The 24,463-nt window shown below is 35.7% G+C and overlaps 1 protein-coding gene across 6 annotated transcripts in view; it reads right to left on the bottom strand.

Annotated features, from left to right (window-relative positions):
* Window positions 1-16,887, bottom strand: part of LOC125671032 (probable basic-leucine zipper transcription factor D) — a 29,271-nt gene extending 12,384 nt beyond the window's left edge. For 2 of the 6 annotated variants that reach the window (XM_056162766.1, XM_048906522.2), the window contains exons 1-3: window positions 16,390-16,735; window positions 15,903-16,149; window positions 15,714-15,821 (exon numbers count right to left, since the gene is read on the bottom strand). In XM_056162766.1, coding sequence (XP_056018741.1) covers window positions 15,714-15,821; window positions 15,903-16,149; window positions 16,390-16,421 — 387 coding nt within the window. In that variant the 5' untranslated portion in view covers window positions 16,422-16,735. Of the gene's footprint in view, window positions 1-1,044; window positions 5,814-11,144; window positions 14,967-15,713; window positions 15,822-15,902; window positions 16,150-16,234 lie in introns of those variants that run through there. The other 4 variants (XM_048906521.2, XM_048906518.2, XM_048906519.2 and 1 more) reach the window with 4 other exon arrangements.
* Between the last annotated feature and the right edge of the window lie 7,576 nt (window positions 16,888-24,463).

Below are 24,463 nucleotides of genomic sequence, written 5' to 3'. Positions count from 1 at the left end.
CACAAAATATGAAAGCCTTACCTTTAGGAGATATATTGCTTAGTTTTCTTAAAAAGCAGGTAAAACTCCAAGGTCGAAGTCATAAAGTTAAAAACTTTGGTACCAAAAAAGTTGATGCCACAAGGAATGCACGGATGAAATACGAGAGCCCTATTTAGCCATGGGGGCATCAAAATACTTGAAACCCCATAACTTAGAAACGTGATTTAGAAATCTAGAAAATAATTTGTCCAGTTTGACCCTTGAGCATGTGACCTCAAAATCAATAGGGGTCATCTTCTCCTGAAGATGTACCAGTGTACCAAGTTTGGTGTCTGTCAAGCAAAAGGTTCTCAAGATATCGAGCGAACAGTAAATTCTTATATCCAGTTTGACCCTTGACGATGTGACCTCAAAATCAATAGGGGTCAACTTCTCCTGAATATGTACCAGTGAACCAAGTTTGATGTCTGTCAAGCAGAGAGTTCTCTAGACATTGAGTGGTCACTATATTCCTATGCCCAGTTTGACCCTTGACCATGTGACCTCAAAATCAATAGGGGTAATCTACTTCTTAGGATGTACATGTACCAGTGTACGAAGTTTGATGTTTGTCAAGGAGAGGGTTCTCAATATATTGAGCGAACAATGTCTTCCTATGTCCAGAGTAAATTGACCCTTGACCTTTGGAACTGAAAAACAATAGGTGTCCTCTTCTATTCATAACCAACCCACATATGAAATATCATTACGATCAAGTGAATGATTCTCAAGATATTGAGCGGACAACATGTGGTCTACCGACTGACCGACCGACAGGTGCAAAGGAATATGCCCCTATTCTTTGAAGGGGGCATAAAAAGGATGTGGCATTTCATTTGAATTAGTAATCAAGTTTGGCTGAAATTAACAATGTGGTTCTGGAGAAAAAGTTAAAAATGTTAAAAGTTTACGGATGCCGGACAAAGAGTATCAGAAAAGCTCACCTAAAAAAATTGGGTCAGTATGATAAAAGCAAAATACGAAATGTAAAGCCCTTTAAGAAAACAAGTTCGTATGACAGGATGAATCTTTGGAGAATTTTATCTTAGATATTGAACATTAAAAATATACATGTAAGTCATTTAAAGTTGACAACCAAATTTTGGACCTTCTTCAAGGAACTGATTCACGTCTTTTTTTTTTAAAGAAAAAATGTCATTTTTTATGTTAAACATTAAAAATATAACTCATTTAGATTAACCAAACTTGGGCCTTTTTGATACAAGGATAAGACTCTTATTAAGGGCAATATTTTACATGTACCCTTTTCTGTGTTGTGCAAACACGTTTATGTATACAAGCAAACTAGTGAAATGATAATTTTGTAATTCAAAGCATCCAAATTTTACAAAGACACAAATGAAAGGAGAAGATAACGAACAGTGATGAGATTGATTACTCCTGTAAAGGATACAAAATAAAGAGTAGGGCAAACACGGAACCCTGGATACACGTGCCATAGGTGGGATAAGGTGCTTAGGAGGAGTAAGTATCCCCTGTCGACCGGTCACACCCGCCGTGAGCCCTATATCTTGATCAGGTAAACGGAGTAATCCGTAGTGTAAAAAACGGCCTACCAATTGGTATGACAGCATTTGACCCAATGACAGGTTGTATTGGTACATGTAAATTAGATCATTATAACGACCATATAATTTGCGAAATGCGGACTTTAAACGAGACTCCTGTAAAATCAACTTATTTGTCAGTAGCCTGCTTGGATTTAAAAACTCTCTATAATGAGCTTTGTTATGATGTATAACCTTACTTTTTGTGTGTAAAACCTTTCAAACACATTAGACAGTAGAATTTGATCATTAAAATGAAAAACGTGTGGGGAAAATCGTGAATCAGTCCCTTGATAGCAAATCTAGTAAAATATCGGGGTAATGATTTACAGCACGCCAAATTTCTGTCCAAGATCTATTACATATCCAATGTATATTTCAACAGTTTGGGTGTGACCCTATTTCAGTACTTCATGTTTTACAAAATAAGCACGTTTTAAAATCCAGGTTTGTTTGTCTGTTGTGGTTGTTTCTTCAATGTTACATATGGACTTTTGCGAGAACGACTGACTTTCACGGTCAATGGCTGACTTGGATATTTAAACCTGAGTATTGTATGGAAGCACGATATCGTTAAATATATGTAAAGTCGAATTGTTGGAAAGTATATAGGGAACTTCTGCCTCGCTCTTGAGCTAGCTTGTTCAGTGATTTCTCTTGATCACGCAAGTTAAGCAAAGGCGAGTCTGTTCAAACCGTAGCACGTTACAAAATGGTGACAGTGTAATAACTCTGGTGTTTGGCTGTCCAGAGGCTTGCTTCAGGTAGAGTACGTTTGGAACTCGGGGACTGTGTGTCCTTATACGCACGTGGTTTCGTCCTGGGACAACGACGGTTGTCGTCGTGAACGGCAGATGCTTTTGCTGAAGAGGTGCCAAAAATCAGAGAAGACCCATGCTAAGCTTCGGGACGAAGCTTCCCTGGGCGGGGGAAAGTGTAGCAGACAGTATGTAGGGATTTTCTACGGCCTCGCTAGTGAACTAGCTTATCTAGTGATATGGTAGAGTCTCTCTCTAAGCAACGGTGAGCGTGTTCAGATCGCTGCATGTTACAATATTATTACGGTAGGCCTGTTACGTTTCAAATCATTTGAACTTCTTTCATTATCTGACAATTATCAAAACATCAAACCACAAGGCTTGCATGCATACCTGGGTGTAAAATCTTAACTCGCACAGATACCATGATTCATTGTTTAAACTTTACAAAAAGTAATTGCATCTTGATAAATCGAATGTAAATTTATTATGCAGGAGTTTTGCGTTTTATTTTATAAAAATATACGAAGGTCTTATACAGCTTTATTCAATCAAACACACACAAGTACAACACAGAACATGATAAACATTCGGAATTACATGTGCATCTGCACTAATGCACATCTGCAGCTCTCTGGGAAAATATTTGGACATACCAGAGAGCTACAGATCCACCCATTATAAAAACCTTCGATTTATGGCACATGTCGATGTATTCTTGCATCATAATATCAAAAAATTCCTAACATATTTTCCCAGTATATTTCTTAAAGCCGCATGTGAACCGAAAACTCATATCTTCAATTGATTCCGTTTGTAGAGATAGCCATGTTTGGTAGCAGTCAAATCGAACCCCGTTGATTTTTATATATATTCATTCTATCCAATATGAAGTACGTAAATATTGAAAAGTAACCCTAGTACGTTATGAAAGTCATGAGTCTGGTCCCCGTCTCCGATTAATATTTTCAATACTGATATATAAATGGAAAGTTTATTGAAGCAAAGAAACAGTTATACCAAAAAAGCTTAAAGGCATGCTTCAAATTTTACAGAGATATAAAAACTGCTAATCCCTGTATAAAAACTTTTTTTTTTTTTTTTAATTTTTTTTTTTTTATATACATATATTTGATCATTGTATTAAACCCATAGTATTGTATGGTTGTGAGAATTGGAGCATTATTAATGTTACCCCAAAAAGAAGAAACCTCGCACTTTTTGATATATTCAAAGAGTGGGAGGTGGAAAAGCTAAATATGAAAATCTGTAAATATATTATGGGGGTGTCTAAAACTTGTACAAATATAGGCATCTATTCTGCACTGGGCATGTATCCATTATATATTGATATGCTAAAGCAAACATTTATGTACTGGTATAGACTAGAACACTCAACTTCAAACCTATTACAGGCTGCTTTCAATGAGTGCAGGTCACCATTAACAGTGACTGGTATTCTAGTATATTATTCTACAGTGAAAAACTAAATATCAATTTGCCCCACTGCAGAAAATTATGTGAAAATAAATTTAAATTGTACATAAAAAAGCAACTGCGTAACAATTTCTCAAACTTTGGGAAAATATTCGTACCAGTTATATGCAAGGATTTGGAAAATTAAGTACATACTTTCAGTACAAAAGTTTGTTCAATTTTGAAAAATACCTGAATTTAAAAACTCGAGACAATCGGGTAATTCTCACTAAATTCAGAATTAGTAATCATTGTCTACGGATAGAAACAGGCAGATATGAAAGAAAAATTGATAACCATGGTAAATATTAAATTCTTCCTAGATGTGAAAGAGTCTGTCAACACTGTATCTCAAGTTCAACAGAGGATGAATTGCATTTTCTTCTTGAATGTCCACTATAATATAATAATCTTAGAGGAGAATTTTTGAATAAGATATTAAAAACCTTTCCAAACCTAATACTGCTTCACAATACTGATCTGTTTATTCGATTTTGCTGTTTTATTATGCCAATATTTAATTGTAAATTTCAAAACAAGAAAACAACATACATGTACAATATAGTTATGTGCATGTATAAGATGCTAGTTGATTATTATGCATTGATAGATGTGATGGCTAACTCTCTGTTCATCATGCAGTGCAATTGTCTTTGTTTTCCTTTGTCATGTGCTTCTGTGATTTTGGACTTTGTCAATGTACATCATTATGCTCCTCTGGGGACCCAACTTGGTTGAATAAATATTCTATTCTATTCTATAAAAACAGGGCTTGGCGGGCATGGAACTGGAATTGTTTCATCTAAAATATTTAACTAGCAAGAGGCCCACGGCATAGCATTGAAGAAGATCTATGCTATTTAAATGGTTAACACATAAATACTAATTCCTAGTTTGGCCCCGTCCTGGAGTCTGAACATCTACCCCGGATATCAAGAAATTTACAATTTCGGTAGAGGCTTTCCATCTCTACATGACCAGATCTATGTATTCAGTTTTTCTTACAGATGTAAGGAAGATTTTTTTAACATTTGTCAATTTTTGCTCCATCCTTAAGGCCCTGAGGGTGCAGAAGTCCTGTAATTTATACTTTATACCCCCTTGTCCCAAAGATGCTTCATACCAAATTTGAAAAAAAAAAGGCAGTTATCAGGAAGAAGTTAAGAATGGTCAAGTGTTCGCGCACGACGACGGATGCTGACCAAATGCATTAGGTCAGGTGACCTAAACTATTTAGGGATATTAGGTCACATGGACTTTACACTTTAGAAAGTGTACGAGTATGGAAATGAACCGGAACAACTCTATAATGTTTGGGCAACTTGACCATTTCTGTACATTGTATCGGTTCATCACTTATTCATGTATACGGATATGTCACGAAAAGGTTTCCGTATTATATGCTCGTGTCAAAGTCAGCCGTTGACTGTAAAAGTCAGCCCATCTCGCAAAAGTCCACTAGCATTATAAATTATAATCAAACAATTACACAAATATCACACGATATTTGGATCCAATATAATTAAAAGTCACAATCTTATATAATTTCAAGTCATATGAAAGACAATAGGGGTCTCATTGGATGTTTCCAATTCTGTTAAACACTGCTGCTTACAGATTGCTGGATTGTATTGGCATCAAATCCTTCGCTCCTCTGTCTAGAGTACATTTCTACTTCTATAGGCGAATCTGGACTCAAAGTTTGAGAATCGTCAGTGGAGGTTTGCACCTGCGTACTTGAAGCAGTTCTACACATTTTTGCGAACAGATGTACACCATTATGATGCGGCCTACTATTTACTGGGAACTTGAGGTTGCTCTTTAAGGATTGTAACCCTTCAGATCCATATTGTTGTTGGAGTTTCTTCCCCTCCATTTGACACCGAAGCAAGTGATTCTTAAAACCTTCTTTCATTTTTTCTTTAAGCACTTTCAAATGTTGAATTTCTCTCTTCAATTTTTTATGGTCGTTTTCGAGAGTGTCCACCTCCTGCATTTAGGAAAATAGATCTAAAGTGTAACAAATATGTTGTTTGCATCACATGATTAGATAGATACTGTACAACATGTTTCGTCATTTTTCGTTTCAAATCTTTATTTTAAAGGTAACTAGTATGAGATTACATCATTTGAAGAAATCAGTGCCATTTGAACAACTCTGTCAAGAAATATGCTAGAAAAGAATGAAGATGGGATCATATTTAGATACATGTACTATTTTTTAACTTGAATAAAACTCCTGAGCAGATGCCTCTTTCAGGAAAAAGGGCCCGCAGGCCTTAACGGTCATCTGAGTGCCATAGCCCATACATAGACCTGTCAGCGAGTCTCATATTTGCATTTTATCCTCATTCTGGAGTTTTTTGTGCACAGTTTTATGATCTTCCTAAATATGCATACAATTCCCATTTCAATCCCCCCCCCCTCCAATGAATTATATCTCTTATTTTGGTAGACAGCTGTATCCTCTCCTCTGAATATGTTTCATCTTTCATTTAACACCAGAAGTACAAAAGAATATTTCAGACATCTCTGACTCATTAAGTGACCATGTATTTAGTTTTACGTCTGAGAGTAAAGAAGATTTCCCCAGATTTAATACATTTTAAATAGAGAGCTAAATTGGCCTCACCCAAGTATATAAACCCCTAACCCAGGGGCCAGGATTTTCACAATTTAGGTAGAGATCTTCATGAACATTATAACCATCTATTTAGTTTTTTTTTCACACATGTCTGAGAGGATAGAAGATTTTCTAGGATTTAATATATATTTAATATATGGCCATATTGGCCCCATCCTAGAGACTGAACTTCTGACCAAGAGGCCATGAATTTAACAATTTTGGTAAAGAGCTTTATGAACATCATAACCATGCATTTGGTTTTTCTCCCACGTGCGAGCGAGCTAAGATAATACATTTTCACAAATTACATTTCTCTTATCCTAAACAAGTTTCACTTCAATCAAGAGGCCCATGGGCCACATCGCTCACCTGAATCACCTTGGTCCTGTCATTGTTCAGCTGTTGTGATTTTTAAAAGACTTTTTTTTATCAACCTTTATCCCATGAAAACTTTTGATCACAACATAACTGGAAATGAATTCACAAAACACAGAAATGTATCAACACCAATATGACTAAATGATATTGCTGTTCAGGATAAGACCAAGGTATGATAGGAAAGACCTTGCCATAAGAAATCTAAATTAAAAAAATATGAAAACTCTATCTGAAATAGTGGAAGAGATATTGAGTAGGTCAGATTTTACTAAAAGTAGATCAAACTTCCAGAACAAGGTCACATACTGAAGTAAATCAAGGTCTTGCCATAAAAATCTATATACAAATATAAAAGCTTTTCCTTAAATAGTTCAGGAGATATTCATTAGGTCAGGTTTGTTAAGAAAGTAGATCAAGTCACATGTATCACAGGGTCGTCTTGTCATAGAGAATCTATATACAAACAAGAGATGTTTGTAGAACATATATACCCCCATGGTGCAAAATTGAAAAGGGTTATACACATGCATCATTTAATTGATAGTAGTATCACCAATTCAAAACATTGTGCAGACATTATCTTCCTATGTCAGGAGTGGATTGACCATGTGACCTAAATATCAGTAGAGGTTATCTACTCCTTATGCTGTACCAGAGTGCCAAGATTGGTGTCAATCAAGTAAATAATTCTTAAAATATAGGAGACAATATATTAGTATGTCCAGATTAACCCTTGACATTTGACCATGTGACCTCAAAATCAATAGGGGTCATCTTCTCCTGAAGATGTCCTAGTGTACCAAGTTTGATGTCTGTCAAGCAAAGTGTTCATAAGATATTGAGCGGACAGTGCATTCCTATGTCCAGTTTTGATCCATGACCTTTGACCATATGACCTAAAATTAATAGGGGTCATCTATTCCTTGGGATGAACCAGTGTACCAAGTTTGATGTCTGTCAAGCAAAGGGTTCTTAAGATATTGAGCGGACAGCATATTCCTATGTCCAGTTTTCATCCGTGACCTTTGACCATATGACCTAAAATTAATAGGGGTCATCTATTCCTTGGGATGAACCAGTGTATCAAGTTTAATGTCTGTCAAGCAAAGGGTTCTCAAGATATTGAGCGGACAGTGTCTTTCTATGTCCAGAGCAGATTGATCCTTGACCTTTGGAACTGAAAAACAATAGGGGTCCTCTTCTACTCATAACTAACCCACATATGAAATAACATTACGATCAAGTGAATGATTCTCAAGATATTGAGCGGACAACATGTGGTCTACCGACCGACAGGTCCAAAGCAATATTCCCCTCTTCTTTGAAGGGGGGAATACATCGAATACTTATGAAAATACATTTTCTTAAAAGTAGTTCAATTTCAAGATTACAAGTCAAAGGTTATAGTATGAAGTAAAAGGTATTGTCATAAGAAATTCCTACACAAAATATCAAAGATCTATCTTTAATTAAATACATTGTAGTTCAGGACATATTGAATAGCTCAGGGTTTTTTAAGCTGGTCCAACTCCCAGGTCAAGGTCAAACTTCACAAAATAAGGTCCAAACTTCCGCCAGAGTTCGTTTGCTCACAAACGTAGGTGACGTAATGAGGTTTCGACGGGGAGTTTGAATAAGGTCTTGCCATAAACATTCTATACACAAAAAGGAAAGACCCACCAGAAATAGCTCTGAATATATTCAATAGGTTGTGTTTTCTTGAAAGTAGGTCAAACTCCAAGTTCAAGGTCAAAGGTCACGATATGAAAATAACTGTCATGTCATTAGAAATATACATACAAAATTAGGATATATTGAATAGATCAGATTTTTATTAAAAGTAGGTCAAACTTCCACGTCAAGGTCAAAAGATCGCACACCATTGCATCACATGAGAGGTCTTTCCGAAAAAAATGTATATACAAAATATGAAAGTCCTATCTTAAATAGTTCAAGAGATATTCGTAAAGGTTTTTCTTACATTTCAGGATATAACACTTTGATCCACTATTTTGGCCCACCCCTACCCCCGGGGACTATGAATTGCACAAATATCAGGAATCTTTCATGTAAATCCACTTTTCTCGCCTTGTGGCTTTTGGAAAGAAGGTATTTAAAGATTTTCCCTATATACTGGTATGTAAAACTTTGATCCCTTATTGTGGTCCAATCCTACCTTCGGGGCCATGATTTTTACAAACTTGAATTTTCACGATATCCGGAAGCTTTCATGTAAATTTCAACTTTTCTGGCTTAGTTGCTCTTCTAAAGAAGATTTTTAAAAAGTTTCCCTATATATTCCCATGTAAAACTTTGATTCCCTATTGTGGCCCCAGCCTACATTTTAGCAAACTTGAATCTGTACTTTCTCAGAAAGCTTTCCTATGAATATGATCTTTCCTGATCTAGTGGTTTTTTAAAAAAAGATTTTCCCAACATATTTACATACAACTTTGATCGCCGTGTGTGTGTGTGGGGGGGGGGGGGGGGATAGGCGTAATTTTAACAAACTTGAATCTGCTGGTGGGATGTGCATTTCAACTTTCCTGGCCCAGTGGTTCTTTAGAAGATTTTTTAAAGATTGTCCCTCTATATTTCCATGTAAAACTTTAATCTCCTATTGTGGCACCACCCTACCCCCAGGGAGGGAGGGGCGTGATTTTAACAAACTGTAATCTGCACTAAGTCAAGAAGATTTCATGTTAATGTAAACTTTTCTGGCCCAGTGGTTCTTGAGAGGATTTTTAATGATTTTCCCTATATATTCCCATGTAAAACTTTGATCCCATATTGTGGCCCAGTGGTTCTTGAGAAGAAGAATATCAAAGATTTTCCATATATATTTGTATGTAAAACTTTGATCCCCTATTGTGGCCCCACCCTACCCCCAGGGAGGGAGGGGCGTGATTTTAACAAACTTGAATCTGCACTATGTCAGAAAGCTGGCATGTCAATTTTAACTTTGCTGACCCAGTGGTTCTTGATAATATTTTTAAATGTCAGAGCCCCACCCTATTTTTGCATTTTCGTGATTATCTCCCCTTTGAAGGGGGCATGCCCTTCATTTGAACAAACTTGAACCCCCTTTACCCATGAATGATTTGTACCAAGGTTGAAATTGATCCAGTGGTTCTGGAGAAGATGAAAATGTGAGACGTTTACGGACAGAGGGACGGATGAACGAACAAACGCCAGACAAAAAGTGATCAGAATAGCTCACTTGAACTTTCAGCTCAGGTGAGCTAAAATGGTAACAATTCAAATAGCTCAAAATGTAAAATTGGTAACGCAAGACGACGGACGAAGACCAACAGCAATAGGTGACTCAGGTGACCTAAATATGAAAGCACTAACTTAGATAGCTCAGGAGATGTTGAATATATCATGATTTTTTTTAAGTAAGCCAAACTCCAAAGTCAAAACATCAAACACCATTGTGTCACAAGATCTTGCTATAAAGAATCTATATACAAAATATGAAAATCCTACCTAAAATAGTTCCGGATATATCAACTAGTTATGTTTTCTAAAAATAACTCCGAGTTCATGGTCACAAGGTAATGATAAAAAACAAGAGGCCCACAGGCCTTATCGGCTACCTGAAAAAGTATCACTAGTGCCAAGGGCTATGAAATGTAGAAAAAATTCCTGTTCTACATATCTTAGCTAATTCTAATATCTAGCAACAGTATCAAACAATATCTGTTCTTTAAAAAACTAAAATGCCCCTGAAAGTTGCCTATACTGATGAAAGAATTTACATAGTGATATAATATATGTAACATTAACACAATATGACTAATGTGGACCTGTTCTTGAGTCAAAACCCAAAGGTTGCAAATTTCATAAGTTTAGTACATCCTTTCCTACTTTTCCTTTATTTCCACTTAGTTTTTATACCGTATCAGCAAAAGAGGCCTTTCAAATGATAAAGACAATAACCACTATAATAATTTTGGCCCCACCTTGGAACCAAACCCCCTTGGATCATGAAATTTACAATTATGGTAAAGGACGACCGAGTACCTGTAAACTGCGAAACGAAATCGAAATGAAATCTGCCGAAACGAAACGAAACCTACCGAAACGAAACAGATTGTAGAACCAAACTGTAATCATGATAATAAGAATGGAATCTCAGCTCCCTGTGAAAGTTCCCCTCATATAAATGAAATTCTCTTCCCTGTTGATGTGGTCTTTCGGGATGACTGATACATTTTAAGCGGTCCATCTGTTAGCATCATACATTGTTTAAGGAAGCTGGTGTTTGAGAAAGTTGAAAACAGGAAGACATTTAACCTCTTATTTTATCTCTATTTGCTGAGGTGCGAGTACTTTCAATAACGGAAAAAATTAAATAGTATACCATATCATATGAATGCAATTCGGTAAGATATATATATATACATGTATTATTAAAAATTATTATTGATATACAGTAAGTCTAAAGATAACTTTATATATTTGGGGTGTTGCTAAAACGGGGAATTGAAAACGGAACGGAAAACAGTTTATGCAATAATATCAAGAGGAGGTCAGCATTTTGTAAAATCAAAAGGCTTATGAACAAGGGAAGCAGAAATTTCAAAGACAAGGGGAAGACATACCCAAAGACGGATCCAACCCCGGCGACCCCACCCCTCGTTTAATGTGTTTCCCCAGACCTCCGACCTGTGAGACTGTAACCCTCCTTTCTGAAATTTCTGGATCCGAAACTAATTGCACATGATACTTATAATTTAATCAACTTTTTATATGTACTTTGTGCTTACTCATCCCCCCTTTCCAACTTTTAAAACTTTGTTTTAGTTTTAAAAACCGAAAGCCTACATCAAAGGGGAGGCGAATACAATTTATACGTGGTAACTTTCACAGGGGTCTGAAATACCATTTCTAATATCATTATAATTAATAGAGTTTGGTTATACAGTCTGTTTCGTTTCGCACTTTACAGGTACCCAAGGACTACCTATTGCTTCTAAATATCTATTTAGTTTCAGTTTAGTATGAATGGCACTAAAGAAGATATTACTAGTATTCAAATGTAAATACATATTTACACTATATAATACCATGTTTTGGCCCCACCCTGTGGTCAGAACCTCTACCCCAGGGATCATGAAATTTACAATTTTGGTAGAGTCCTCCCTACTCTTCATCACTATGCATTTAGTTTTTCTTGCACATGTGTGGTAGTAGAAAATATTTTTGAAAATTTGTCAATTTTTGGCAGTTTTTGCCTCGCCCCTAAGGCCCTGGGGGTCCAGGAGACCTAAAAATTTACATTTTAGGTCCCCCTTGTCCAAAAGATGCTTCATACTAAATTTGAAAAGAATTAGAATGGTAGTTATCAAGAAGAAGTTAAAAATGTTCTGTTGTTAACACACGACGAATCATGAAGGAGGTCGTGAAATTCACAATTTTGGTAGAGGCCTTCCTGTGCATTTAGTTTTCCTTACTCCTGTGCGGTTGTGGAGAAGATGACTTTTGAATTTTTCCCGACCCTTAAGGCCCCAGGGGTGCAGGATTCCTGAAATTTACAATTTATGTCCCCCTTGTCCCAAAGATGCTTCATGCCAAATTTGAAACGGGCCAAAACCTTGAACCAAACTAAAGATAGGGTTTACATGCTGATTTTTTAAGCAAAAAAAAAAAAAAAAAAAAAAAAAAAAAAGAATCTTTGAAAATCCAGATTTTGCAAAGTAAAAGATGAAAAAAACTTGTGTAAAAGTCTCCAGTAGGATTCGAACCCATTCTAACAAGCTATGATTCTCTTTTATTGTCGATCTCTGAATGGAACATCTCCTGATTATCCACCAGGAATTTAAAAACACAAGCTATTCGCAGTTTATATAAAACAATAATCAGGGGCAGACCACTCAAACACCCAAAAATTCTTCTGTAATTCCGGTGTACATACATGTACAGAGTATTGTATATCCTGAAAGAATTTTCATCGAATATTTTCATATTAAAAAATCCAACGTCTATTACGGTGTGGCCCTAAGGGTCAGGTTTTAACAAAGTTCAAGCTACAGTACATGAAAATGATTAACAAATCGTACTCTGTAAAACTTTAATTCCCTATTTTGTTCCTGTCCTGGTATCAGGGTCGTGGTTTGAACGTTCTTGAAATTACATAATCTAAATAACCCTTCATTTGAAAAAATACAAATAAAAAAACCTGGAAGTCCTTACCTAGGAATACTTGGTCTGAAATTTACCAAATAGTTCTAGAGAAGAAAATGTGAAAAGTTTACGACAGTAAAGCAGACCAGAAAATCTCATTTTCAAGACACATTTGCTTTGGCTCTTCAGGTTGATATATATTTTTGTGCCCAATGAGTTTGCAAACACAATGAATTACAGGTTCAAATGATTTTGTAACATCACTATTTTTACCACAAAAATTATTTAATTTTTTTTTTAAATACAGTGAACGAAGGTACCATAACGATTAAAAAATTGTCACAATAATTTCAAATACTCTAAACCATTTCTGATCCAATTTTTATATGACTTAAATCATTTAATAACTACACTCACAAATGTATGTAATTTTTTACCGTAATTTCATTGATAACTTCTTGACATGCACGCATAAAATAAACACAACACAAAAATGTTTGGTTCTAAATGTGAAAGACATGCACGAATCCATCATTTTATGTTTTCAAAGGGGAAGGTCGAACGTTTGACAAGAAAAAGAAAATAACCCTCTTATAAAGAACATTATGGACCAATGATCATTAATTATAACAGTACAAAAGGGGTGGGGGTCGAAATATATACATGACCCATACTGCAATTTACTATGCACCTAGGAGACAAAAGACGCCGGATGTGAATTTCTAACTTGTATCGTCATGTGCTGTTTCTGGAAGGAGGTGTTATTTAGCAAAGGAAATATGATTGGAATAATCTTCTGTTTCCCTACTGGATTGTACAATTTCTTTTCGGTCAATTTCTAATGATGAACGAAACGAAAGTGGCTACCAAAGTAAATGAGTTTACGATAATGCAGTAGCACATAATACTATAGTCAAAGGTTTACATTGTCCAGAAGGGTTTTTTTTGGGGACAAAATAGAGGAAAAGAGTCAATGATACGTCGAATCTTAACCTATAGTTGAATGAAAGTATAACATCAATCATCGGCAGTTGCCGCCACTTATGTCAATTGTAAATGAATCAAACAAATCGTTTCTAGTAAATGTATTCGTTTGAGTGCATTTTATACATGATCATTTTATGACAATTGTGTGATCTGGTTCTGTCCTCATTACTCAGTATACAAATGTAAGACCTCATATATTTTTTTTTTATAAATCATGATGGTAGATACTTTGCAAATCCGCGCATGAACAGATATGCAAATTGAAATATAGTAAATGGGCAACTACTATCACTGTTTGCTTTAAATCTTTTATCACTTCAGTGGTCAATGGTCAAGTCTATGAATATAAACAACATATGCCCCCCATGGTGCAAAATTGAAAAGGGTTATACACATGCATCATTTAATTGATAGTAGTATCACCAATTAAAAATATTGTGCAGACAATATCTTCCTATGTCAAGAGGGGATTGACCATGTGACCTAAAAATCAATAGGGGTCATCTACTCCTTATATGTGCTGTACCAGTGTACCAAGTTTGCTGTCAATCAAGCAATTAATTCATAAAAGATAGGAAACAATATATTACTAATGTCCAGTTTAACCCTTGACCTTGTGACTTCAAAATCATTAGCGGTCATCTTCTCCTGAAGATGTACCTGTGTACCAAGTTTGATGTCTGTCAAGCAAAAGGTTCTCAAGATACTGAGCGGACAGTATATCCCTATGTCCAGTTTGACCCTTGACCATGTGACCTCAAAATCAATAGGGATCATCTTCTCCTGAAGATGTACCAGTGTACCAAGTCCGTCAAACAAAGGGTTATCTAGACATTGAGTGATCAGTATATTCCTATGTCCAGTGTGACCCTTGACCTTTGACCTCAAAATCAATAGGGGTCATCTACTCTTTAGGATGTACCAGTGTACCAAGTTTGATGTCTGTCAAGCAGAGGGTTCTCAAGATATTGAACGGACAATGTCTTCCTATGTCCAGAGTAGATTGACCCTTGACCTTTTGACCTGCAAAACAATAGGGGTCCTTTTCTATACTCATAATCAACCACATATGAAATATCATTACCATCAAGTGAATGGTTCTCAAAATATTGAGCGGACAACATGTGGTCTACCGACCGACCGACAGTTGCAAAGCAATATGCCCCTCTTCTTTGAAGGGGGGCATAAATTAAAATATTATTTTAAAATCATAAATGAAAACTAGATATATCTAGGTTTAATGGTATATTATTTTTTACTTCGATAAAATATGATTTCAAACGAAAACTTAAGATAAATATTATTTTGAAATCGTAAAAAGAAACTAGGCATGTCTGGGTTTAATGGTATATTATTTTCTAATTTAAAAAAAAGATGGTTTAAAACGAAAATTTTAGAAAAAATATAGAAAGAATAAACATTGAAACTTGTCCAGTGTCTGTAAATAAAATTAGACACCTGGCGTCTGAACCTATACTTCCATTGATCCACCTCTCCCTTTTTAATGTGCAAAACGAAACTATTTATAATATTTCCTATAAATGCATGCATTCCGTCTTTTATATATATATATATATATATATATATATATATATATATATATATATATATTTCGATTCCCAATGTCCGAAAAATGAATTAAAAATAGATTTTAAAAAACAAAATCCACGCAGTTAAATACTTTTATTTTGCACTTTTAAAAAGAGGTGGATAATCAGTAGTGTTGGTCCTGTTCTTATATTTTAAGGCTATGTCTACCGGTAAGCATACCCTCTGTAGACTATCCTCTTTGATTTTCCTCTTTACACGACTTATGTTGGCTGATTTTCTGTTTCTCATTTTTCTTATTTCCCGTTTCTTCTTCTCCTCCTCTGTTAACTGGAAAATAAATTCCCGAAATATGAGGCATCATAATTCTTAAAAATGACGGTATACATAGAAATAAAGAAAACAACAAACCTCATAAGTCGGAGGTGGATCAAAGGAAATTTGCAACGGCCCTTGGCCATTTTGAATGTACTTTTTCTGGATCTTGAATTTCAAGTCATTTTTTACTTGGTTCAGCGCACTATTTCCGGAATTTTCACTTTCAGGTTGACTATTCTGCAGCTGCTCTGTAGAAGAGTTACTGTCCGATGTTGAAGAACAGGGCAGAACCTCGGGATGCGTCAATCCTTCCATGTCCAGGATATCAAACGCAGGGACCCTAGGAAAGCAGAATAATTATGCAGACAGTTTTACACTGATAACGAACATGAAAATTTTATATTGGCAATTATTTCATTGTTCACCTGTGCATGAATTTCCAGAAAGAAGATACTAGCCATTTCTTTTAAAACTTATCGTCCTTGAAATTTTCAGATATCACATTATTTGTGAACACATAGTTTAAAATCAAATTTTCTGATACTTCAAAATATTTCCCCGAGCGGAATAAAATACACACCCTTTATGAAAATCGAAGAAACTTTCCGCCATCAAGAGATATTGGCTACAGTCCAACTAGTAAACTTTCATATGATGCAAAGAAAGTATCAAAATGCAAACTAGCACTAACAAACATTCGGTTTAAAGTACGTATATACACGATGTGAACGTATACTGTATGAACCAACAAATAACCCAGCTAGTTAAGCTGAAGAAATTATTTCACAGAATTCTATTGATTTTCTGGATGGAAATCCCACGTTTCCAACATGAAACTTCATGAAAACACCTGTGCTATAAAAAGACCAAGACATCCATCCTTTGTTTAAGAATTGCTGCTTCATTGATGAAGCAAGAAAGCCCGTGATATGAAAATTACTTACGTTCACAAAATTGCAGATCTTAAAATATTGTCACATCATTTTCACACTAATCTCACTAACCTGTCTTTGTTTAGAAACAGACAGTCATATCATTTATAAATAGAAGTGGAAAGTCCTGTTTTAATTTTAGAACCGAAACTATATATCGAAACTTTACGCTTCGTGGTATATTTACTTCCGTTGACAATTACAAGAAATGCCAAGCTGTTTTGATTGTATGGTGTTATCAAGTAAGCCGAAAACATTGGTTGAGTGGCATACCGATACACTTCTCGATCAACATTTTTAGTGCTTTAGCTCACCTGACGTGATAATTTGTCTGTCGTCTACAGACTCTCTGCAGGTTTCTCCGGAACCACTGTGCCCTCAAAACTGCCTTAAGCATCATTGGGTGAGGGGGATTCAAAATTGCTCATACGATGGGATATGCTCCCTTCTAATGGGAGATAATTAAAAAATAGTGAAAACAGAGTAGGTGTTTAAAACCTTCTCAATTAAATCACTCGGCTGAAAATTTGTTATGGAAGCTTCTTTATATGATAATGACTCGAGTATGTTCAAACCATGAGCCCTAGGTCCATACCTATCAGGGGCGGATCCAGGAATTGCGGTTACGGTGGGCGCCACTTTATGAGGCAGTGGGTCCAGGGGGCTCCTGGATTTTACAGATTTTATGGGGCTTGAAATATTTCTCCTATTTAGTCATTTGTACTATTTTCTATCATTTTGATAAGGTAAAATTAATAAAATGCCCCAAATTTTAAGGGGTTTTTGGAAAAAAAATAAGTTCTCCCAATAAAGTAATTCAAGAAATCAAAAAAAAAAAAAAATTGTCATTTATTTCTCCGGGAGTGGAAGAAATTATTGCTTCTTTTATTGTTTAGTACATTTTCCCAAACAAGATACCGCGATTTACCTTAAATTTGAAAATTTTAGGGGGGCGCGCGCCGGTGCGCCCCCCCCCCTCCCCCTCTAAATCCGCCACTGACTATGGCATGTCAAACATTGCAATATTTGATCTTTTCCATTTGTATGGTATAATTTTTCATTTGTATTCTTCTGTATTTTCCATTTGCATTGTCAATTTTTTAAAATTTGTATTCTATATTTTCTATTCATATTGTATAATTTTCCAATTGTATTCTATATTTTCCATTTGTATTATAGAATTTTTTTTTTCGTTTGCATTGCAAAATCTTTCATTTGTATTGTATCCGAGGGATTGTTTATTTTGATTTGTTACAAAGGATTTCATTAGTTTAGGTCCCACTAATATTTAGCCGTCACCAGCTGTAGGTACCGTACCACAAATAGACTCACTATGCTCAGCGCACAGTGGCGTAGCAGTGGGGGTTCTTTAACGTGTCAACGCCTGTTGCAACACGGGATGTCTGCTATTAAGGTCACATTATCCAAAAGACCCGTGATTCTCACGAGTAGAACTCGAACATGCGACCTCACGGTTACGAACCAAAGGGTATATCACTGAACTACCGCAACCGGTTCCATATAGGACTAGTTAAACATACATGTAGCAAGCAATGATGGATCTTGCGCCAGGCGACCCCCCCCCCCCCCCCCTCCCTTCACAAATATGATATTTTGTTTATTCTGTATAGAAATGTCGAGAAAAAAGCATGCATGTACGTTTTATTTTGTCAGAACGCACTTGTTTTCGGGGACTTCGCCCTCCCCCTGCACCCCCCCCCCCCCTCCACCACCAAGACTTTGCCCTGGACTCACTAGGGATCTTAGGACAACCCCAGACATCCAGCAGCTTACTGCATCATTTCGTTCAGAATTATCTAGATCAGCCAGTGGTTAAACACGAGACTAGTTTGAATGTGCTGATCACATTAGGCGCATAAAAGCGATAAATTAATTGGGGAGGGGGGGGGTACGCCATTGTATTTAGCAAATACGGTACATTCCTGCGAAACGTGGCGCCTGAGCTTGACCTCTTCATAATCTCGCGCATTACCAAATTCGATAAACGACAACTCAAGATTAATCCAATGAATAGTTGTAACAAACCAAACTCTATGTTAACAATTGGTGGGGACCCAAGGGCCGAAGTCCCCCGAATCTACTGAATTCTGACTAAATAAAATGTGCATACTTTTCTGCAAAAAAGATCATGTTGGGGGGATGGGGTGGATTCGCCACTGATAGCTACGTATTTTTAAAAATAACTAATTCTGCATGGACCTGGTTGCTCAGTGATATATCGCTTGGTTTGCCACGGTGGGCGGGAGGTCGCGAGTTCGAGCCCCGCTCCTGCCATTGTCGCATCAAACCTAAGACAAAACATAGGTAGTGATTGCTCCTTTGCCAAAAACTCGGCATTTAAAAGTGAGAATCATGGGTCTTTCCGAAATAACCTTTAATAGAAACAGATATCCTGTGTTGCGGCAGGTGTTGGCACGTTAAAGAACCCTCATTGCTACGGCCCTGTGCGCTAAGCACGTCTACATTTGTGCACCCTTACCAAAATATAAGCCCTCTGGCAAACAGTTGCTGCAAATTTGCAACGCATTTGCGGCAAGTTTGCTGCAACTAGTTGCGGCACATTTGCCGCAAGTATACTTTTCGTATGCAAATTTTTCCTCTGGCACACAGTTTGTGGCACAGTTGCTGCACACACTTGCTGCACACTTCTGGCACAGTGTGCGGCATATTTGCCGCAAGTATACTTTTCGTATGCAAATTTTTCCTCTGGCACACAGTTTGCGGCAAACTTGCGGCACACTCTTGCTGCACACTTCTGGCACACAGTTTGCGGCAAACTTGCGGCACAATTCTGGCACTGTCTGCTCGAAATTAAGGGATCCTATATAAACTGTCATATTACAAAACAAAAACACAATAATAATTCAATTAATATAATTTCAAGAACAATGACATATCAAGTAATTAACATATTCAAAAATACTAATAAAAAAAAAGAGAGATTCAAAAACAGAAATGACCAGGTTCTTGTAAAATATGTTATCTATCATAGGAACAACAGTAGAAACATACTGGAAAAATGACAAATTAAAGGTAGAATTTTTCAACAAAAAAAGGGGAAAAAAAGAGAAGCATTTTTAAAATGTTACATGTATATCTTCAATGTTTTTATAACATCTGTAATGTACAGGGTTTGAAAAATGTTAAGTAAAAGCTGAGTTGGTTAAGTTCAACTTCACCATGCACATGTAAATTTTTCAAAGGATGCCTGATCACTTCCGAAAAGACACATGCACATTTACAATGCTTCCATAACAGCTGTTCAAGGTCTGAAGAATGTCAAATAAATGCTGTAAGAGGAGTTGATTACAAAAAATAGGTACCAACTATTCAGGAAATGCTTTAAAAAAAATGACAAAGTTCAACTAAATGTAATTTTTTTGAAAAAAGTCTGATCACTTTCAAAAAGACACATGCACATCTTCAATGTGTTCATAACTACTGTACAAAGTTTGAGGAATATCAATTTAGATGTGCACGAGTTGATCACACAAAATAGGTACCATCTATTCAAGAAATGCATAAAAAATAACAAGTTCAAGTACACGTAATTTAAAAAAAAACAAGTCTAATCATTTTCAAAAAGACGCATGCACATCTTCAATGTGTTCATAACAACTGTACAAAGTTTAAGGAATGTCAAGTTAGAGGTGCATGAGGATTTGATTACACAAAATAGTTACCATCTATTCAAGAAATGCTTTAAAATGACTTAAGAGGCTGTCTACGATAGAACCATGCAAATGGCTATTGATGGACATGTGTCAGAATTTCATGAAACTTGGTATATATCCTTTAGATAACATAACTTGAACGTAAAAATAATTATTTTCATTCCACTCGATCGGTAACCATGGAAACGAGAGACACTTGGTTTTCCCCCATTTCTATATTTAGATCTATTGAAAAAAATCAGACAATGTACTTTCTTTTTGGTTTATTGCAAAACCCATGTCTTGCAATTTAATGATACCTATTTCATGATATTGCAGAGACAAATAGGAATTAATAACACATAAGCAATCAAAATTTAATACACAGTGCAATAAAATATCAAAATTTCAAAATGAAGGAAATGCTGAAATTTTACCTAATTTCACCTATTTGCACTGAAACAGGTATAGTTGCCCAAGTAACGCTTCAATAGACATCATATTTGATACATGTGTAGAACCTATCAATTTCTAATACATGTTAAAGGGAATTTGGTTGCAAATGAAATTTAGTGGTATATTGGGGGGGGGGGGGGGTATGCAAGAGAAAAAAAAAGGGGGGGGGGTGATAATGTCGGTTTTGTAGAGTTAAAATCTTCAGATAACGTAATAATATCATTGCACATGTCATGCATAAGCATTAATGAAGGGTAAAAATTATTGTTTGTTGTACTTTGACCCAATATTGGAGGGAGAGGGGTTATTTTGAAAACATCTTCCACCATTACCTTCCACCAATAAATAGTACATTTATTGTAGCCATGTACAAGAATCGTGTATTCAAAGCGTTTTTGCTTTCTATCAAATTCAGCAGGCAATTACAACATATGATATATCTCTCATGTTTTAAATTCACTCTGCATATGTAGTTTTATTGTAAGTAAAGCCATAAAGGATGGGGGGGTGGGGGGGTGGGGGGGGGGGTGGGGGGGGGGGTGGGATATTACACTGTAAGTCAGGTAATGTAAAAAAAATTCATGAACATCACATACAAGATCATGAAAGACACATTCATTATAAACATAGAGATTTAATCATTGCAATTCTTTTTTTTTTTTTTCTTTTTCTTCTTCTTTTTTGTTGTAACTTTCAACTGAAACTATTGGCAAAACTATCCCATAGAAGAACATTCAATTTTTCTGTACATTTATACCAAAAAAAAATAATAAAAAATTAAAGCACAAGTGTGAGTTTTAGGAAATCTGACATCTAGAAAATCCTGAGAGATGTAAAATAACCTCCAAGCAGTGACTAAAAAATTAAAACAGTTTTCCTTAACCACTTATGAGTTCAGTCATAGATAATATATATTGGATAATAATTGGTTACATTCAATTGCAACAATATCACTGATGACATTCTGGAGGTCTTTGTCATTTTCTGGACCCTCCCCATTTTTCACCACGTCAATACAAGGAAAGTAATTGTTTGGTTCCTTGGAAAGCAGGGGTATGACTGTCTTACTTCAGAAACATCTGCAAAATAACAAAACAATTCTTATTATTGCATGAGTTTGCCTATTGTCAGGACCCCCCCCCCCCCCCGGTCATATAGAAAACCCAGACATATTAGCATCACATGTGTTTTGAACGTTAAATAACCAGAAAAGTTATTATAATATTTAGAGGTTTTATGGCTACGTTTAACCATAAATTACAATTTCAGCAGCTCACCCTTTGGTATTAAAATCCTCCTTGCAATTTGTTCACTGTTTTTATTACACAATAATATGCATCTCTTTTAATCATTAAATTTGAATTTAGAGACCGAGATAAAGATTTTCATTTTATTGTGAGAATTTTCTTTTTCAAATGAGTATGCACTGATATACTCTTTGTGATCTAATAAAATTTTTAATTTGATAATTAATTGATTTATAGATGGTGTTTCTTTTTCTAGTGTTCTCATAAAAAACAATATTTCATGGGTCAAGTTGTCTAAACATGGGGTGAGTTGTCTAACCAAGGTGTTAAGTTGCCTAAACATGGCTTGCCTGAAACATAAAACTGAAAGTAACACAAGATGTGAAACACTAATGGCAACAAAAAACTATAAACAAGGTCCAAAATTTTGATTTGAAAAGAGGTCTTGTCACAAGGATTGTTAATATGAAATATGACAGCCTATCATTCACCCAGTTTTAAAATTTGGGTCAAATTCCAAATTTAAGGTCACAAGGTCAAAAACTTTAGCACAAAAAGTAACTTGACTTGTAACCCATTGATAAAAATGCAGGTGTATAAATTTTCAAATCAATAGTTGCAGACACATTGCCAAAAAAGTCATGAAAACTGTTAATGCACAGATGTATAGACAGGCTGAGGCCTGAGACCAGATAAAATAATGTGTGGTTCTGGTTACACTCCCTTGAAAAATATGGTAGGTAGGTATGTATTTTATTTCATTTTTTTTAAATTTACTTTTTTAATGATAGATTTTAGATGGAAACACAATTTTCTTTTACTTTCACTTCTTTTCATTTACCATTTATATATATACCTATCAAAACTGGTAGGGATCACCCTAGTTTTGACAATTCTTATATATTTATTTCAAATAAAAAAATAAATACAATATAAATAAGCGTTTCTTGGGGTTTTATGACTCACTAAAAATAGCATTTGATTTGAAAGTTACATAATCTTACTAGTTCAAACACTATACGACTTAAATCTGGAAAATGAATTTTAAAGTTATGTTCACCAATTCAAAGGTACCGTTCAAATAGACTATGCGGAACTGAAATTATATGTGATTATTCTGCTTTTGATATTCTAATGACTAGCTGAAAATACACCATTTTTGCGTGAATTTGATGTGTATATTGTGCTAAAAATAGAACGGCCCATTAGGTGTTAGTTCGGGAGGTACTCATCGATTTTGCCACAAAATATGATATAACTAGTAAAATACTTCTGAAATATCATAAAAAGGTCTGAAAATTTGACAACACCTTCCATAATATTTTTTTGGTTTTGCATAGTTCTATCGTAGACAGCCTCTTAACAAAATATTTGCAAGAAAAAAGATATTGGAGATCAAAGGTCAAAAATCGCCGAAATCGGCGAAAAATTTTGGCATCCATTTTTTCAGGTCCAGGCGAGCGTTTAGGCAAATCGCCTCCGGTAAAATCGAATCCCCCACAAATCTTCTAAAATGTTTACTCTATCTTGTGTAGAAATTTCAAGACTCTAGCTTCAAAACTGACGGAGGAGATGTGTGGACAACAAGGCCCTTCAAAAAGTCACTAAAAGAGAGATAACTCCTGACCGGAAGTGACGTCAAGCACGAAATTTTGCAAGCAAACTCTCGTCACCAAAAGACATCTTTCCTGAAAATTTCGTGAAAATCGATCGAGAAATGGCTGAGAAAAACGCGTGTACTACCAAGGAAAATAATAATAATAATAACTAGACACGATCTCGTTGCGAGCAACGAGTAGGTCTTCCGTCCGATTTGTTGATGCACTCGGAGTTAAAAAAAAAAAAAAAGACAAATGAGTCCCAATTTAGTTTCCGACTTTAAGACACTTTAGATATAATCAATTTTTCATATCATAAGCTTCTGAAGCAAAGTTGCGGTGAAATTCGTTTGAAATTCGACTCTCCAGGCGAGCCATAAGGCCCGCGGGCCTATTTCTTGATGTCATTTGTTAGCCCTCTATAGACTCAACAACTTTAGTTCTATATGTCTTTACAAAATATTTACCTGTAAAAAGTTATTGAGATCGACCGATATCGACAAAAAATCGACTCTACAGGCGAGCCATTAGGACCATAGGCCTATTTCTTGATATCAATCGATAGATCTCGATAAACTGAACAACTTTTGTTCAATATGTCCTTACAAAATATTTACCAGTTACAAGTTTTTGAAATCGACTGATATCGACAAAAATCGACTCTACAGGCGAGCCATGAGGCCCACAGACCCATTTCTTGATGTTGATCGATAGGTTATGACACATTGAACAACTTTTGTTCAATAA

The sequence above is a fragment of the Ostrea edulis genome, chromosome 4 (assembly GCF_947568905.1).
Source record: "Ostrea edulis chromosome 4, xbOstEdul1.1, whole genome shotgun sequence".
NCBI classification, from domain to species: Eukaryota; Metazoa; Mollusca; class Bivalvia; order Ostreida; family Ostreidae; genus Ostrea; species Ostrea edulis.
Note: the sequence above shows the minus strand (reverse complement) of the source record. Positions and strands in the feature narration are given on the sequence as shown.